General features: G+C 44.5%; 1 protein-coding gene across 2 annotated transcripts in view; it reads right to left on the bottom strand.

Moving 5' to 3' along the window:
• Window positions 1-19,687, bottom strand: part of Grin2b (glutamate ionotropic receptor NMDA type subunit 2B) — a 464,983-nt gene that overhangs the window by 199,770 nt on the left and 245,526 nt on the right. For both annotated transcript variants that reach the window (XM_057756416.1, XM_057756490.1), the window contains exon 4: window positions 13,258-13,856. In XM_057756416.1, the coding sequence (XP_057612399.1) occupies window positions 13,258-13,856 (599 nt within the window). The remainder of the gene's footprint in view (window positions 1-13,257; window positions 13,857-19,687) is intronic.

Here is a 19,687-nt window from a genome sequence, read left to right as displayed (position 1 = left end):
GCATGTGCTATCCAGTGAAATAAGAGTAAATGGCATGCTGGGAAACGCATAAAATTGGGCCCCACCTGTCAGCTCCGTTTCACCCCCAACAGCATTCTCCCTCCTCGGTTTTTTGGCTGTATCTACACCTCAAACAAGTCTAAACTTAGGTACCTAACTGTCAAAAATGAACAGTGGCATTCGAGGACATTTGTAAATGAAGACAGAGGTCAAGGGCTTGTTTTGTCTCATCACATTATCCATGACAGCATTTTCAGTGTTTCTCTGACCTCTCCAAGCCCCAACAGATTCCAGAAAAGGACCTTCACATCCTCTTTCATCGCAAGAATCTCAGGTGTGCTTTTCCACATACGGGACAAAAAACTCAGGAACATACAGGGACAAATTAAGCAAGTTACATCATCCTTCCTGTGTGAAAAGGAAGATGCCCGCAGCATCATAGGAAAGCACACCAGTGAGGATGTGGCATCCCTGGTATCACTGTGGACCATTTTCAACTTCCATGAACTATACGTCACTTCCAGGCTTGCTCTGGGTCTGCCACAGTCTAGCAGAGGTGTGTGTGTGTGTGTGTGTGTGTGTGTGTGTAAGTAGGTGAATGTGTTCATTTGTGTGAGTGTGGAAACTAGAGTACATCCTTGGTTGTCAGCCTTCACCTCCTTCTTTAAGGTATGGTCTCTTGTTCCCTGCTGTGTATAAGCTGGCCTGGGAATTTCCAGGGATTCTCCTGCCCCCACCCCCACCTTCCATTCTACCAAAGGAGTGCTGGAATTACAGACACACACCACTGCCTCCAGCATCTTATGGGTTCTTGGGATTTGAACTCTGCGTAGCAAGTACTTTACACACCAAACCATCTGCCCAGCCCAAGGGAGAAAATTCTTGATGCTAAGCCACTCTGTCCTTTGGGATAATGCTGTGACCATCCACATCAAAATCCCTCACATTTAAGTTGACCTTACTAAAAGGAAGTATTTCGAGGCAGATGGACAACCCAGGGCCTAGTGCCTTAGACCTTTTGCAATGTTGGTTTGAAAGTCCATCTGCAAGACAAGTGTGAATGTGACTGGCTCTGCTGGATCTCCAATTTTTCCTGAAAAAACGGAGGCAGTAATGCCCTGGGCAGTGCTCTCCAGATTAAACGACTCTATACAGAGCAGTTGGCACATAGTAGTCATTCAAAGCCTTTTCTTAAAAGTAATTTTTCTAAATTGCTGAAGCTCAGTATTTTTTTTAACTACCAAGCCTCTTTTTTTCTGATCATAGGAAGTCTTTTAATGGAAATTTTTATAAAGGTAAGATAGAGCTCTTGGGCTCCTGAAACCAAGGATAATCAATATAATTTAAGTTCCCATTGATGACTTCACAATGACTATACTGTTTTGCTACATGGAGATCATTTATACTTCCTGGATGTATTTGAGCTTTCCTGCAAATGGTCTTCCCACTGTGCTTTTCAAGGTCTTTTGCTGGGTTTCCCTGTTACCTTCCCCATTCCAACAGTCCTGTATTAAGGCTGTCAGCTGCCTACCTGATCCCCATCACTGTTTCTGTTATTCCGAAGCTGTTGTGTTCTGGGAAGTCACACAAACACATATGCCAGAGACAACTCATTGCCTAGCAATGATGCTCTTGGGTTCACAGAACCTTGATTGTTTTCTTTAACCTGAGAGCCTCTCACTGGACCAATTAGGAACTAAACTACTCAGTTGTCCTTGCAGCTGGCTGGACCTACAGACTGCTTTCTGGACAAGAAGCTGCAAGTGAAGAATGGCAAAGCCAGGAATCTCCTGAAAAGAGAAGAACGGAATGTCTTTTTGTTCCTCACATTGACCTAACCACTGAAGTATGGCGTTCTGGCAGCCATCTTGGACAGGAAAATAATGGTCACACCCAAAAGGGAACTAGCAGGAACTGGGCCTGGGGAGTCACACAGCTACCATGCGGTTCTGGACAGGTACCTGAATATGGTTTTGTATAAATTGGGTTATGGACACTGTGAACAGGCTTCCCTGAGAACATAGAAAATTACGGTAAGTTGGCTCTGAGTTAAAAACAATCTGCTTCCCTCATTGGTTATCTCTAAGATAATAAGATATAAGAGCTGGTTGAATAAGCGACTCCCACTGTCACCAAATAAAGGACCAGGTCTACGTGTGAAGACATGAGAGATGTGGTACCAGAGGGATGCAGATATGAGGGCCCCCCATAGCCTGTGGAGACAGTATTTTCACTAATAGTCTATACCACACTCATGTATAATACACACTCTAATTTTTCTATCTACATAACAAGCAAGAATGTGCCCCACTACTCAAACCCATGTAATAATTAAGTACATTCTGATAGCCTTCGATTGTGCTATGTTGTCTTAAGCAAGTACTTGGCAGACTTTTGTTCAAAGAGAAAGAAAAGGTGGGTGGAAGGAAAACACTAAGTAAAACGAGACATCTATGCTTTATTGGAAATGTATAAAGCCACTTGATCACCGAGTCTGTGTTCTCCCCCATCCCTTTTATTCCAATACTGGGATTGCATCCAGGGCAAATGTTCTACCACTGGGCTATGTTTCCCAAGCCCAGGTGTCCTCTCTTTTAACCAAACACTGAAAGGCTTTGGTTATCTAACTGCCGTCCTTATAACCATCAAAACTTAAAAACTAGAATCAAATAAGAAAGGCTCTACCCTGCTAAGACTTAAATGGTTCCTTCAAATTCTGTTCCCCAGCCAATACAGTCTTAGGAGAAGGAAGAACTAGGTAAACAACACTGACTGTTTTAGCTGCTTCTCTTGATGATGCACAGCTTCATTTGACAGAGGCACACACAGGTGCTCACTGCACATGCAATAATCACACAATGGCTCTGGGTGTGTGCACGCAAGGATTGCACAAACGGTCACTTTACGAGTACAGAAAGCCTACAAAGACCTTCAATGAAAGCCAACTAAGAAGAAGAGAAGGGCAACAAAAGATCAATGAACAGCATAAACTCTAGGAGAAAGAAAAGATGAGGGAGGAAAAAGGAAGAAAGGAGGTGGGTGTGAAACCATAATGAATGAGGAGCTGCAGCCGGAGCAGTGGGGGAGCTGCGGGCAGCCCCCGGCCGGCTGCTGATGCTGGAAGCTGGACAAGAAGGAACAGACTTGGGCAGCAGGGAGCTCTAATCTGTCAGCAGCAGTTCCTCCATGTGTGAGCAGCCTACCCAGCTTGGGGACTGGTGCCAGTCCGAGTGTGCTCATCCCTCCAGACCCGGCCAGAAGATGGTGTGCTGCTGGAGAAGCCTTGAAAGCCCAGGCAAGGCTCCTGGTATGCAGCTTGTACTAACCTAGCCTTTCCTTGGTTTTTACCCAAGCGGTAACTACAGAACTGTTTAAGACACCTTAGCAGCCATCCAGAATGTCCTCTTTTTCCAAATCCGTATTGGGCACATCAGATACTAATGAACTGTCTCTAGGACATGGCCACCTATGGCCCCGTCTGTGCAATCAGAGAGGAAGCAAATAAGTCTACAACCACTATTGGTCTAAAACACACAAGGTCTTATATGGCTCAAAGGCTATCTGCCTCCCACTGCTCTCGAGACACCATTGTTTGCCCAGCTAACCATAGCCAGCTGGGGTCCAGCGCTCACTCAGATTTTCAGCCCATATCCGTAGCCATAAATGACAGCCTCCTAGCTTCCTGGAAACCCCCACCCAGCCATCTTTTATCCTCTGGTGGGAAGAGAGCAGACAGAAAAACAGCTCCCACGCTATCTCTGAATAATGCCAGCTTCAGTTCTCGCTAAATGTGAATGTGTGCCTAGTCTGGGTTAAGAAATCAAGGAACATCGAGAGTCATGGGGGTGCAGTCAGGTCAGAGCCAAAGGCACAGCCAAACTTAGCTCTTTCCTGGTCAAGCAAGTGAGAGTTTAGCACTGTCCCAGGCATCAGGACTCCTAGGAATCTAATGGTGAGTGACATCTGAGGATCCATTCTTCAGTTCACGAAGTGCATCCTTGTGCCATTTAACAAGAAGACACAGATGGAGATCGGCTGGCTTAGATGACCTCCAGCCGTGCAAAGGGAGGCCAGGCTTTCACACACACAGGAGCCGTTGGGCCACGGGGCAACAGACAGATGCAGATCTGCCTTGGCTGGAGGTCCCTGGGCTTTCCAGGTTTCCTAAAAATACATGGTGGTCAAAATTACAGCCCTCAGGAGGCAGAGGCAGTTGGATCAGCATGAGGTCGAGGCCAGCCTGTTCTACATAGTAAGTTCTAGGCCAGCTATTTTTGTTATTTGGGCTCCCCCCCACCACTCTAATGGTCCCTATGTTTGTTCATGCTCTTACCTAATATGCATTCACCAGCTACCTACTTATCATCTACTCTTTTAGGCACACAGGCATTCATTTAAGACAAAACAGGCAGCGTTTGAAATTGACTAGGAAGTGAAAGTTAGGAAAATCTTTGAAGACTCGCCAAAGGCAGGCTGTCTGTCAAGTGTCATAGAGGGACGCAGAAGAGTGGAAAGGGACAGGGGATGCTAGGAATGGGGGGGGACCGGATACACTTTTAAACCTGGTGATCAGTGGATGTTTCTTGAGGACTTTTGCAGCAGGAGTGTTCTGTATATCGAACAGCGTGACTCCGAGTCCGCAGTAAGAACACTCATGCTGCCTGGTCAGTGAACACTGTATTTTAGTCTGTATAGGATACCTCCCTTCTTAGCTCATCCTGTTGCTTCCAGTTCTGCTTTTTCAGATAGATAATTTCTTCTGCTGAGTGAGATCTGCTTACTCCACCACGAGCCACTGTCCTTCTCTGATTGTTTTTTCCTCTCCCAGGCTGTTCTATCCTTTCCCATAGACGAGGTAGCATTGTCTCTTCCCCCAGGCACATGGTATCCTTGCTCCATTGTTCTCAGTGAAGCAGACCTTTGCCCTACGTACCTTCCTCTTCACCTTGACCCTCTTATATGTCACCTTTTTAAAGAAGAAGAACAGAGTGAAGGCAAGAAATGGAAAAGGAAGAGAAAAATCAATAAATTATACCTACATTGTGTGTAAATTTTAAATTTTACAAGTAGACTGTAGAATAAAATAATGATCAAGGGAATAATTGTGTAAAGGCCTCAATATTAAGTCTTGGTGAATGCTTAGGAGGAAGAAAACAGTCACTTGGGGTTGGAGAGATGTCTCAGTGGTTACCAGCACTTCCTTTCCTTGCAGAGGACTGGAGTTTGGTTTCTAATAGCAATGTCAGGTGGATCACAGCTTCCTGTAACTCCAGCTCCAAGGGATCTGATGCCCCTGTTCTGGCTTGCTCTGGCACCTGCACTCATACACAGACCTACATATAGACACATGCAATTACATAATTATATTTTTCAAAAATCACCTGACTGGAATAATCTGCTCTATCTCTAATACAGAGGAAATAATAATGCATCCAACGGTTCTTCACATGTGTTTTGTTATGCCTGCACTATAAGCGCTGAATATATCGTTTAGGGTAGTGAAGAGATCCTTCAGTCATGTTCTCCAGTTTATAAGTCCTCTTAAACCACTGAGTGGATAGTCTCCCTCCCAGTATACACAGGTGGCTCTGGTTTTTTCAAAACATTTTATATGAGAATGTTTTCTGTAGATTTCTTGATGCCTTTGTTTGGCAAGGTTAAGGACCACTACAGCAGCTCCTTCAGCTATAACTACACCTTCACATAACCTTTCACATGGTTAACATGGGGAATGGATGGAGCTGTATAAACTGAATACATATACTTGCCTTACTGCGAATCTGCCTATGCTTGGTGCTCAGTGAACATTTAATACCAACTAAAATGGAAATGACCAATCAGTTCTCGTTCCTACTGTGTATATCCAATGGCTTCAATTCTTTGTTTCTTAACCTCCCTGCAATTTCCAGGCCAAGAGAGTCAACTGGGTATCCCACGAGAACAGCTAGCTATCACTAGCTAGTGGATTCCAAAAGCTGAGCATCTGCCGCAAGGTTGCAGGAAGATTATATTCATCACAGCTCAGTTAATAAGGACCGAATGGTGCACCTCTCTTCATATCTCTGCCTCAAAGTCACACTAGCCGCCATTCCCCAATGGCTAGGCCAGGAAGAGTCTAGTCCTTTGCTATGGCATCGTTCACTGGGAAGGAACAACGCCGGGAGGGTGCAAAGCCAGTGCTGAATAAGAACGCTGAAGACACTGGGGGAAAAATCGTTAGGCGAGATTCATAAGAAGATGGCTATATTAAGATCCATCTATCTCAGATAGCATCTGCTCTTTCTCTGAGTTCCATACGCCGCTGAGCAGAGAGAGCAGAGGCACTGGGTTCTTGGGATTTAAAAAGAGCCCAGAAGTACATGGCAGGTGCACCATCACCTGAGTGACAGAAACGGCTCATCAGTGTATTAGCCAGTACCCTGAGAAGGAAAGTGGCCATGAACTCCCTGAGGAAGGGTAAAGGAAGAAATATAGACCCATGCCTACTAGTAGCTGGCAATTCTTCTGTAGCTCAGGAACACTGAGACAGGACTAAAACAATGGCGCTAGTCACTTCCTCCCAAATGTTTCAGAAGGCCTGGTATGGAAAGATTTTGTAGACTTTTCTCAGTAGCAGGCCCATCGCTAGCCACAAGAAATTCTCCAGCTCTTCCAATCAAATGAATTTCCCAGTTGGAATAAATCCCTCTCAGCAGGCCCTTCATTATGGCAGGGCATTGTACTGTATTTACTAATAAGGCATAAATGGATATGACAGGGTTCCAAGGAAAATTAGTTCTTATTAATGTACAAATTAGAATTGCCAGATTAGCAAGTGAAAAGCCAGGAGGCCTGTTAAACTTGAATTTCATATAAATAACAGCTATTCTTCTAGTGGAAGTACATCCTGTGCAGTATTTGAGATGGACTCACACCAAGATCATAAGTTCCTTGTTTATTCGGGGTTCAATGGGATGCTTCGTTCCACTGGTGATTTTTGAGATGGGGTCTCACTAGATAGCCTGGTTTGGACTCATACAGTCCTGTTTCACCCTCCTGGGGTCTGGAATTAAAGACATGTACCACCATGCTTGGTTTATGTGTGTAGACAAATAGGGAGATGGAGGGAGGAAAGAGGAAGAAAGGGAGGGAGGGATGAAGGCAAGGAAGGGCAAGAGTAGTGAAACTCTCCAACCAATCCAAACCTTCTCCAGAAATAATCAGCAACTCTCCAGCTAGACAAGCTTCACACAGTTCAGGTGTTATTGTAAATGTTTAAACTAATACTTTTTTAATTACCATTTTTATTGTGACCTGAAATGATGTAAGTAAGGGTCTTCTCGAGGATCATCTTTTTAAACTCATCTTGGATTTTTAAATGCATGAATCATAAGTTTGTATCTGTCTTTGAGATTCAAGACCATCAGAAGATCTTCCCTCACCCTCTACAGTGTGTGGTATGTGTGCATACATGTCCCTGCATATGTGCTGTGTGTACAAGTATATATGCACATACTTAAAGGCACGTGTAGAGCCCAGATGTCAACATCTGTTGTCTCCCTCGATTTCTTGCTAACTTAGCTTTTGAGACAAGGTCTTCCCCTGGACCTGGGGCTCAGTGATTTGGCATGACTAGGTGGCCCACAAGGCACAGGATTCTCCTGGCTTTGCCTCCCCAGTATTAGGATTACAGGCACACATCACCATGTCTGGCCTTCCTCGTGGGTGTTAGGGATCCAAACTGACAAATTACTGAATGAGCCATCTCTCTTGTCCTTCACATAGTTTCTTATCCTGGCTCTTAAACTCAGAATGGAGAAATTTGCCACACCTAGCAAGAAAGCCACGGTCTCGCCGGATATAAGCGAGAACTCCAGCTCCTTTTAAGTTTCTGGGAGGACGGAGCCTAGAGTGAGGAGAGAATCCCCTTTCCTGGTCTCCATTCCTAACACTCTCTGGCATTTGGGATGAACCTCCCTTCCACAATCCTCCAAGGGAGCCAACCTTGCTGGGTTGCCATTGAGAAAGGAGCTGCCTGCTAAAGTGTCCTTCCTCCTCATGCACCAGCCAACCCTTTGCAGCCATTTCATTTGCTGGGTTTCCTGCTGGGGCTCAATAGTGTGGCTGCTCCATTTGTTATTTAAAAGAGTGACCCGAATGAGACCAGAGCTCTGAAGAGGGGCAAGCCTTATTTCAGCACTTGAGAAGAGCTAAGACAAAGGGTTCCTAATTGAAGCCCAGGGAGGTCTCCAGACAACCACACCTGGTGACAGTACCTTAGGTCTGGGCATAACTCTTTAAGTCCCAGCTAGTTAACCAACCCTTTCTGAACTCACAAACTAACCGACTAAAATATCCCTAGCAGAGGCTGCGAACTGGAGCCAAGAGCCACCCAAAGCTCTACTTGAAAGGAAAGGGGAAGGGAAGACGTGGAGAGGAGCGAAGGACACAGTGATGTGCATGAAGAGAATCTGGGAACAGCTGTCTAGCTGGCAGGGAGGCACTTAGGGGAAGGGTCTGAGGCAGGAGAATATAACCACCAAGTGGAGAAGTGGGAGGGCAGGCTGAGGCCACTGCCTGAGCCACATATTAGAGAAATCAGGCAACAGTGGGCCCCCTCTGCTGGGCTCCTCCTGCTCTTTCTCCTTCTCCCTGGAGCCAGCAGCTTTGGGACCAGTCCACATGTGTAGCCCCAGCCTCGTTACTTCTGGTTAGCTACACTTGAGATGATGGGAAGGCACATTTGAGGCTCATTAGTATGTTCTTTCTTTTTTTTTTTTTTCTACAAGGGGTGGTATTTGTGAGACAAGACTGTAGTCTAAGCCAGTCTGGAACCCATTATGTAGCCAGAGTTGGCCTTGAACTGGCACCGTGCTCTGAGCTAAAAGTATCCTCCAGATTGATATTGGCTCTTCATCTTGACTTACCTATACGGGAAGAACTCAAATGAGAGCTGGGGACGGTAACCATCCTGATGGATAGCATGAGGCCTCTCAGTCCCAAGAAATATTGAACAAAGGTTAAACCAATGGTAGTCTCATGGTGTGGATAGAACCCAGGTCCCAGAGGTGGTATTTACACTCGAGTGTAAGATGAACTAAGCCAGAAATAATATATCTGAAGGTTGTTGTTTACCCTGGGGGAAGGTTGAAGACAAAGGTGGGCAGGCTTGAACTGTTTTTACAGGCTTAACATTACGTTCCCTTGATTTGTGTTTGACAGATGTTTTAGTCTCAGTAGCCCGTGGCCTTTAGCTTTGGTTCTAATCAGCAAATACTTGGGAAACTAACATGAGTCAGATTTGAATTGAATACTAAAAATAACAGAAGACCGTATGGGTCTATGGAACCAACTCAACGGGAAGGTTTCCCACCTTGGAAAGAGCAGCCAGGCAGGACACCCCCTCTGCACAGAGGATGCTCACTGAGTCCTGGAGGACCTCACTCTCATCCCTCCCTATGTCACACGCTGTGTTGGAATAAGGACAGAGAAAAAGAAAGGACAGAAAGGGGTTGCTTGCTCTCCTAGAACTTCCCCTCCCAAGGTCCCTTCATCAGGAAAGCATTAGATTTAGTGAAGGCCTATAATGGGAACATCAGTCCATGGCTTAGGAGGAAGTCAAGATGAATGGAGGCCTAAGAATGGCTAGCATTGGGCAAGCAGAGGACAATCTGTGTGTATTTACTGGTGCAGAGGGTCTGCTAGGTAGTGTTCAAAACAGAGTGAGAAAAAAAACCAAAACACAAAAAACAGAGTGAGGAGGGCTAGAGACACAGTTAAGTCGGCAGAGGGTTTGCTGAGCATGCGTGAAGCCCTGGACTTGATCCTCAGCGCCACACACACCTAAACTAGATGTGTGTGTGTGGGGGGGGGCGGGTATAGCAGGGTTGTCAGGAGTTTAAGGTCATCATCTCTGGTCTACATTACAAATTCCAGCCTGGGGTACACGATGAGACCCAGTGACAGAGAGGGGAGTTGGCAGTGAGAGAGACTGAGCCAGAGAAGGGTTTTCAAAGCCAACAGCTGAAGTGTGTTCCGCACTCTAGGAAGGTCATGCCAACGGGAGAGCCTGTTTTGCAGAGACAGGCAGGGCCCATGCTGTGTGACACTTTATAAACCACATTAAGAAGATGCTTTCTTATTAGAACCTGCAGTAAAAAGCCATTGGCAAGCAGTAAGCAGGCAGGTGATGAAATCACATTCCATTGTAGATCACTCTGGTTGCAGCACAGATTGAAAGAAGCAGCACTGGGTGCAGGGGAGGCTGCAGCAGCATAGATATGGGCTGGAGTGTGGCAGGAAAGATGAAGACGCAGCAATGGCATTGCAAAGATACCAAGTCCACGGAGAACAGCACCCTGGCCATGAGCTATCAGGGACGCACAGGACTAAGGAGATCTTGGGAATTTAATTTCATTAATATACTAATAGGATGCATCTCAGATAGCATAAATTTGGTTAGAAGATGGAAAAGGAGTGGGAAAAGAGATGAACAATTCAACTTTCCAGATGTGAGCTCCCAAAACCCATGGTATCAAAAGAATATCTTCTCCAGTTTAAAATACTAACTGAGAATCAGGCCTGGTTGGTACAGCCCTGTAACCCCAGCAACTTAGGAGACTGGGGTAGAACAACTTCCAGGGTTGTCTGGGTTACAGAGAGAATTAGGGCCAGTCTAGGCAACTGAGTCATGTTGTAATAGGAGGAGTGGCGGGGCTGCGTCCCCGGCACCCAGCCGCCCACATGGCTAGCTTATGCCCTGAAATAATTACACGGAAACTGTATTTTTTTGAACCCTGCCTGCCTGGCCCATTAGTTTTAGCCTCTTATTGGCTAGTTTTTACATATTGATCTAACCCATTTTTAATATTTTGTGTAGCATCATGAGCTGGCTTACCAGGAAAGATCTTAACCTGCGTCTGTCTGGAGTGGGAGAATCATGGCGACTCCTGACTCGGCTTCTTTCTCCCAGTATTTTGTTTTGTTTACTCCATCTACCTAATTTTTTATCCTATTAAAGGGGCCAAGGCAGTTTTTTTATTACTTAACCAATGAAACAACAGATAGAAAGATGACCCACCTCCATCATTTCCCCTTTTCCTGTTTAAACAAAAAAAAAGGAAGGCTTTAACTTTATTGGTTAAATAAAGAAACTGCCTTGGTCTTTTAATAGGACAGAAAATTAGGTAGGTAGAGTAAACAAAACAAAATGCTGGGAAAAAAAAGCTGAGTCAGAGAGTCACCATAATTCTCCCACTCCAGACAGACACAGGTTAAGATCTTTCCTGGTAAGCCAGCTCGTAGTACTACACAAAATATTAAAAATGGGTTAGATCAATATGTAAGAGCTAGCCAATGGAAGGCTAAAACTAATGGGCCGGACAGTGTTCAAAAAAATACAGTTTCCTTATAATTATTTCGGGACATAAAGCTAGCCATGCGGGCGGCTGGGTGCCGGGGACACAGCCCCGCCACTCTTAGTACAACAGAGTCAGATCACAACTCAAAAGAAACAAGGTGTGTGAGCTGAGGCCATCTCTCCGTGGTATAGCCCTTGATTCTCACACAGGGCCCTAGGTTCAATTCCTAGTACCTTAGGAAAAAAATTGTATCAAATGTGAACCTGGGGTGATGGTGTGACCAGAGATGTAAACTCAGGGAATATGCAGGTATTGAGCCCAAGGTCGATAGTACAGAAATGAGCAGCTCTAAGTAAGACAAAGCCCCCCTAGAATGAAAGAAGACTATACCAGGGATCTTAAGGTGGGAAACCTGAGAGAAATAGGGGTCAACCAGAACCCTCTGTACCAAGGAGAGATGGGGGAGGAGTGGAGCTCACAGCGGGAGGGGATTAGGGTTGAGAGGTCTCAGTCATGGCCACATTGAGGCTGCTTTTCATTTTAACTCTAAATTAAAAATTTCATCTAGAGACTGGAGATCTACTTCCCTCCAAAGGGCAAATGAGAATAGCTCATGCAAACCTTCACAAAAGGTGGTTTAAATTTCTCAGTGTGCATTCTAGTATTTTATTTCAGGAGCTGGACAGCAGGTGCCTGAGGATTCTGTGTTTCTAGAATGTGCTGTATGTGCTATCTAAATAGTTCAAAATCAATCTTTAAATGGATTGTTCAAAACCCACTGCTGGACAAAAAAAGTCAAGTATTGAACATCAGCCATAGCTACCTTTGTATAAAACTATATACTTTAGCCCATATGGATACAGATCCTAGCAAGATGTCCAGGGTGGTTCCTGACTAACTTAGCAAGAGTTAGTTGGAGTGAAGGTCATTTTAATTTTCTTCTTCGTAGTCTGTCTTCTTTAGATCTTTATAGCCTATATACATAACCATTTTAGCAAATTAGAAAATCACATAAGATCTTCTATATGAAGTCAATCAGCACTTCCCGGAGAGTGTAGCACAGTCACGGATGCCTCAAATGAGGAGGTTGGGGCCCAGCATCCCACGGGTAGAATTTTGAAAGTGAACACTCCCCCCATAAGATGAATACTTATTATCCAGTGGGTAGCACAATTTTAAAGGTGGTGGGAACTCTGGAAGGTGGGTCCTTTCTTGAGGGAGGAGGTCATGGAGGGCATATTTTTGAAGCACGTACCTGAGACCTCTTTTCCTCTGCTTTTTTAAGAAGAGGTAAACTGTCTCACCCCACAACATGTTCACCACAGTGTTCTCCTGCACTATGGGCCAGAAGCCATGAAGCCAGCCATCATGGGCTCATGCCTCTGAAACCACTGGCAAAAAAAAAAAAAAAAAATGTCTCCTTCTAAATTGTTTCTTCTAGGTATTTTGTAAGAACAAAACACAGTGGCTAAAAGAGAGGCATTTTTTTCAGTCTTGCTACAAACCAGACTGAAAGGTGCCTCCCATGGTATACTGGCTCATGAAGACAGAGAGGGGAGGAGGAAAGGTGAGGAGACCATGTCCATTGTGAGTTCAAGGCCAGCCTGGTCTACAAAGCTCATTCCAGGACAGTTAGGACTGTTAAACAGAGAAAACCTGTCTCAAACACACACACACACACACACACACACACACACACACACACACACACACACACACACACACACACAAAGAATATAAACCAGCAAGGTTTAACTGAAGAGATCCCCTGACCATGACCAGGTGCCATTTCAAAACTGGCGTTCAGCCTGCTGCCATCCTGAATGGCCTTTCCCTGGTCCTGCACCTCCAAGCCCCCTGCCTGTGAAGCTCTCTCCTGATCCCCACCCGTATTGGCGCAGCCATGCTCCACACTTACCTATTCAGCATGTTAGACTGGTAGATCCTCTTCTCGTGGGTATTGTAACAGCTACTCTTGGGCTCAGGGATGAAACTGTGCTCGGACAGCATGTCGGAAGCAGCGGTGGTGATGATGGCAATCCCATCTCTCACCCTAGCAGGAAGGCCATAGTCCCATTCGTCATAGGACACAGAGATAAGCCCCGTGGGAAATTCGGCGGGCACAGTGTCTGTATCCCCAGCCACCAGACTAGGCACAATCCATGTGTAACCATAGCCGGTCAGTCCAACCGAGTTAGCTACTTCAAATATGTAGGTAGCTTCTTCCTTCGTGCAGTAGAGGAGGATGATGGGGCTTTGCAACTTCTTCAGCTGGTTCTGGATCTTCGAGTCGCCGTCGTCCAGAGACATGTCTAACAGGAGTACTTCCTCCAGCTCCCAGCCTACAAAACTGTTCTCAATGGTGCTGCGGATCTTGTTCACAAAGTCCTGGTAGCCGGGGAAGTAGGTGGTGACAATGGAAAAGATGTACCAGTCGTATTCTTCCATGATATTGAGCATGACGGAAGCTTGCTGTTCAATGGACGGGCCAAACTGGAAGAACATGGAGGATTCATCCTAGCGTAAAGTAGAGGGAAAAAAAAGAGAAATAGAAAAATCAAACAAAGATAGCCAGGGGGATTCTGAATCGACAGCAGACAAAAGTTCAAGGTTGTAATATTTTTTTCATAAAATTTTTCATTTTCAAATTTTTCAGTTAAAAAAAAAGATTGAACATTTTTTCAATTTCAAACATTTATAATAAATTTGTCCCTAAGAGTATTTCCTGGCATTTAGAAAAGGAAACAGCATCAGTCTATGAATCTTTTTGTCTGAACTCCTCAGGGTCTTAGCTTAAGATAGCTCCTCAGAAGGAAACACATTGATATTTACACAGTAGAACATCAAATACTCAGAAAGCAGAAAGAAGAGTCCAACGCCTTGTGCCAACCAGGTAAGCTGCCCGCATGTACACAGTCACAGACAGACACACACACACATGCACACACACTCACCATTTCTCAAGGATGCTAAATTTCCAGGTCTGGAGACTTGTATTATTCAGCACCGGGACGAATAAACTACAGTACCGCAGATCTGCCTTAGACTTGTCTACGTGGCCGGTGTACATCCACTCACTCACAATACACCTGCTGCTTGGCTATGGAAACCGAAGAGAACATAAAGCTTCTAGGATAGCAACCCCCACGGTTGAGTACGGGAGCTTGAAGCCAGGGTCTCATATGCTCTGCTTTACCACTGAGTCCCCTCTCCTTTCTACTGAAAAAGGTCTGGTATGGGTCTCGCTCAGTTTCCCAGGCTGGACCTAGACTCACTCTATAGTCTCAGCAGGCTTTGAACTTGGAATCTTGCTGCTTTGGACGTCTGAATAACTGAACTGACAGGTTTGTATCACCAGACCAGGCTTACTAGCACTCTCTATTAACTTAACCTGTTTTCTGACTGTTGCTCAGATAACAAGATACGCAACTTAGAGCAAGGCTCAAACAGTGCCTCTAAGCCATACATTAAAATACTGCTAGCTGGGCTCTTCATGTAGCTGTCCTTGGTTTTAAAGCAACCTACAGAAGAGGGCTTGTTTTCTAACCATATAATGCCACAAGTCTTAGACTGGTCTGTGTAATACACAGACACACACACACACATACACAAACATGCATACACATGCACACACACACACACACACACACACACACGGAGCCAATTCTGAGCATCTTGTTTTTCTCCCTTTCCTTTTGAGGGAGAAGCCATTTTAAACTCCTCCCATTTAAGCTGCATTTCACCCGCTCTTTTGTCATGTCAAAGCCTGTAGTTCAGCTCCACCTTCTAGCTACAAGAGTCTGAAACCACAAAATGGATACCCCCTCAGCTTGCCCTCTCAGTCCATCCCCCTGATTTGTTCCTGGTTAATGGAGTCACTTTTCTTAGACTGTGCCCCCACCTTCCATCTGAGGGCTCCTGTCCACTTTGAAAAAGTCTAGGCTAACACAATTGTCTCTTTCTTCAAAGGACATTCCCTCCACATCCCTAACAACCTGAACTTTAAAGCACAGTTACAAGAGACCAAGAAATTGGGCCTTTAAGCAAAATTATATAGCAATTTCTTAATTCAGGAATAAATAGTCGAGAAGCAGTCAAACATTTCTTGAGTGCCAACTGTTGAAAAACTACAGGCTGGAAAATACCCTACTTGTATCTAAGACCCTAGTTGGACAGTGAGAGCTGCCAGCTCCTCAGATTTGCCAGAGTAATGTGTGCTTCTCATTGAGTCTAGCCTATCCAGAGAGAAGGAGATGTTTATCCAGCAGCGGCGAGCCTTCCTGCCAATGGTGCAATGCTGCGTACCCTTACTGTGTCTGTCTCCTCTGGGCTTAAACATGAAGCCAGAGACGGGCTCCTGAAGACTAAAACAGCCAGATAAGCAGGGAAGATGAAGCAACAAGAATAGATGGCTAGAAAAAAGGGAATGAATTCCCTCTAGAATAATTAACACAGCATATGTGCCTATTTCAAACTCTGGCTAGCCCTTGCTCTTAGACGTCCCTATAACACAAAGACTGTTCTTAAGGGAAAAAATGACCTATTCTCCAGTTGTAGGCTACAGTTGTGATGTGGAGTCGGCACTGTCTCTGTTAGGAAATCCTAACCTCCAAGATGAGAGTAGAAGGGTGTGTTGTCCTTTGAGAGATGATATGTCTTGAAGGCAGAGATCTTGGAGACAGGGTTCATGTCCTCATAAAGGAGGCTCCAGAGAGCAGCCTTGACTGTTCCACCTTGAGTGGACACAGAGAGAAGCTGCCTTGACAAAGCCAAGAGGGAGTCCTTACCAGAAATCAAATCTACTAGCACCATGATCTTGAACTTCTCAGCCTTCAGAGTTACGAAAAGCAAACTCCTGTTGTTGATAAGCTGTCTCCTTTATGACATTTTTATAGCAGCTTAAAATGACTAAGACAAGTGGGTATTCGAGACAATGAAGCTTAATTATTCCAACACTTGTCAGGGACCTGCAGAGAACCACAAGGGGAAAAAAAGACAGAAAAGAAAGCCCATTGACAAAACAGCTCATCTCGAATAGACGCTGCTTTGAGGAGACATCTACTCGATTTTCTTGTAAACACAGTCTTGGAGACTCTCAAATGGGAAATCTTATCCTATGAGTTTCCACAGGCCGAATGGTTACACCAAGTGAAAATGCTTCCAATATCCTTTAAGATAGGCAAAACCTAGGGAGAAGGAGATCCCAAGTGCAATGAAATAAAACAACCTGCTCTGTAGTGGGTGAAGAGAATTTAATCACAAGGAGGCTCTTGAATGCACACAATGTCCCACATATGGTAAAGCCATAATTGGCTCATATGCACAGCAAGAATCAGCTTTGTGGAAAACTCACGGTTGTCCATATCAAATGGTCAGGGTTAATGATATTGAACTTCAAGAATGAAAAATCTGTTAAACAACTTTTTGTCTTCTTCTCAATGCCTCATAAATGAACTCATAAAGTTACTACCAGCTACTACTCAAAGAAAACTAATCTACAATGAGAGTGACAGAAGAAAGATTAGCATGGTTGTGTCACACTCCCGCTGCACTCTGAGCACACCTTCTAATCCCACATATCATCATATATAACCCCTTTTTTATACAACCCCCGTCATGCTCGCCTTACCCATTCTGTAACTCCTTCTCTTTCAATAAGGATGTCTACTACAACCTTTTACCTGCCACCAAATCAAGTGTGGTGAAGCCAAATAGAAACCAAAAGGCAGAGTTATGGCTTAGGCAAAGGCTTCCTGTATAGTAGTGTTGTTTATTTAATTGACACAACAGGCTGGTGTACAGAGGTCAGTAATAGAATAGCTCTTTCTTCCAACAAAGCTTTGATCTTTCTCTAAGTTGCAAATGGTGACAGGATTTGCCAGTTATGGCCTCTATCACAAATCAAAGCACAATCTTCATACGTACATCCAACTTCGCAGGCATCCAGCATACACTGGGATCACCCACTAGTGACCAAGGATAAAAGACAGAGGCATAATTCCATGTGCAGCTCACTGTTTCCCTGTGAACATTCTTATCTCCTAATGATATTACAAAATTTTGAGACTCAGCTACCTCCCCCCACCTGCAGTGAAAATTCCCAGCCAAATCTATTACATGAATGCTCTTCAGCTTGCCTTAAGAGCATCTTTAAAGTCTTCCTACATAAAAGGCTGCCTTCACTGAGATGGGCAATTAACACAGGGGAGGTAGGATTGTACATTAGACCCCATCAGTCTACAACCTTTATGCTGTACTTCCATTACATTGATGTTGGCAGTGTTTATTTGCTAATAAGAGGAAATAAAAAGAAGTACTTTTCCATCCCATTATCTGCCTCTGAAAACAACTGCCTAAAGAATTAGCAGCATGAGAAGTTTTTCATCATCCAGATCCCCTACCGATCCACATCTGAAATGAAGAACTAAGTATTCCAATGGCCAGTGCCTCTGGCAACAGACTTCATCTCAGTACCCTGCCCCAACACACACAGCACTGTCTCTCAGATGAAATGGGCCATTCGTCTACAATTATAACTTCCTCCTGGAATACAGAGTCTTGCTTGATTGGCTGACATGGTGTATAAAGTTCTGACCTCTTTGCTCTAAATCCAGAGAGCTCTGTGACACTTCTGAATTCCCCACAAATTCAGTAAGAGTGCCCATTACAACTACATCACCTGTACTTCTCCTTCTGTGCAGTCCAGTTTTAGCTTCCTTCCCCTTTCTTGTGTTGATGTCAAGTACCTTCCTTAATCAGCCTACATCTTGCCTTTGCCTTCAGCCTGTTTTCCATGGGACCTGACTCCACTTACCCCCGCTTATAATCATGAAAAGAGATGTGTCTTCAAGAACTTAAATAGAGGGGCTGGAAAGATGGCTCACTTGGTAAAGTGCCTGCCTTGCAAGCCTGGGGGATGAGTTTGGATCTCTAGCACTCATGCTTCAAAACAAGAATGCTGAACATGGTTGCACCTGGTGTCACCCTAGCTCAGTGGTATAGAGACAGGCGTGTCCCTGGAGCTCACTGGCCAGCCAATTTTGCCAGTCGAACATCAGGTACAATGAGAGACTCTCTCTCAAAAGATAAGCTGAACAGTGATAGAGAAAAACAACTAATGCAGAGCCCTGAACCTCACATGCACAGATGTACTTACACAAGTACCCAAACACACATACATTACACAGAAATAAAAACTAAAAGAAGAAACATTTAAACATAATATTTATGTTCAAATATCATGGTGATTCATGCTGTAAAATGATAATCCTCTGCCCATCGACTGGAGATGTTAGAACTAGGGTGAAAAGGTATTAGTTGAATATCAGAAATGCATTGGTAGAAGGTGTATTTCTTAGTGGGATGAGCCTCAGAAGTCAGTGACCTGTCCATCATCCTGAAACAGGAGCTTCATTCTTATCTGCTGAGGGTTCCTTCCCACTGTTCTCTTTAACATTATTCTCACCTTCAAAACCTAGATCCTGGGTTGTTTTCTGATATATGTGGTCTTTTTTAACTCCCAGGAGCAGGTTTGTCCTCTTCTCAGGTACCTTTCCAGCTGTGTGCTTGTGTCTCTATCATAATGCCTTTCATGAGACAGCAGGCAAGTTTACCTCCCGTATGCAGAAAGTTTATGACATGTGTTTACCTATATATATATCACACAGCACGCATGCATGTATCTCTACATATGTGTGGAGGCCAGAGGTGTCCTCCTGAATCACTTTCCTATGGTAGCTTGAATAAGAATGGCCCCTGTAGGCTACTATCTTTGAGTAGTAGTTTGGTCACTGAGGAATGACATTATTTAAAAGGATCGGAAGAATTAAGAGGTATGGCCTTATTGGAGGAAATGTGTAACTGGGGATAGGAAGTTTGTCACCAGGGGTGAGTTTTGAGGTTTCAAAGGCCTATCAAGGCCAGAGTTTCTCTATCTACAGATCAGGATATAGCTTTGAGCTACTGCTGGAGTGCCTGCCCATAGGCTGCCATGCTTCCTGTCATGATGACAATGAACTAAACCTCTGAAACTGTAAGTAAATGCCAATTGGATGCTTTATGTAGTTGTCTTGGTCATGATGTTTCTTCACAACAATAGAACAAAGAATAAGATAGAAGTTCCACTTTTTTCTTTTTTCTGATACAGTGTCTCACTAAACCCAAAGCTCAGTATTGGCTAGAGAGGTTAAGCTGCTCCAGGAGTCCACCTGCCTTCACTTGCCCCAGAGTCAGGTTTACAGAGGCATGTGACCTATAAATGGAGGCTGCTTGTTCATTTCCCAGCTACCCAAATCTGAAATAATTATACAGAAACTGTATTAATTAAATCCTTGCTTGGCCTATTAGCT

Source organism: Chionomys nivalis, chromosome 1 (assembly GCF_950005125.1).
Source record: "Chionomys nivalis chromosome 1, mChiNiv1.1, whole genome shotgun sequence".
NCBI lineage: Eukaryota > Metazoa > Chordata > Mammalia > Rodentia > Cricetidae > Chionomys > Chionomys nivalis.
Note: the sequence above shows the minus strand (reverse complement) of the source record. Positions and strands in the feature narration are given on the sequence as shown.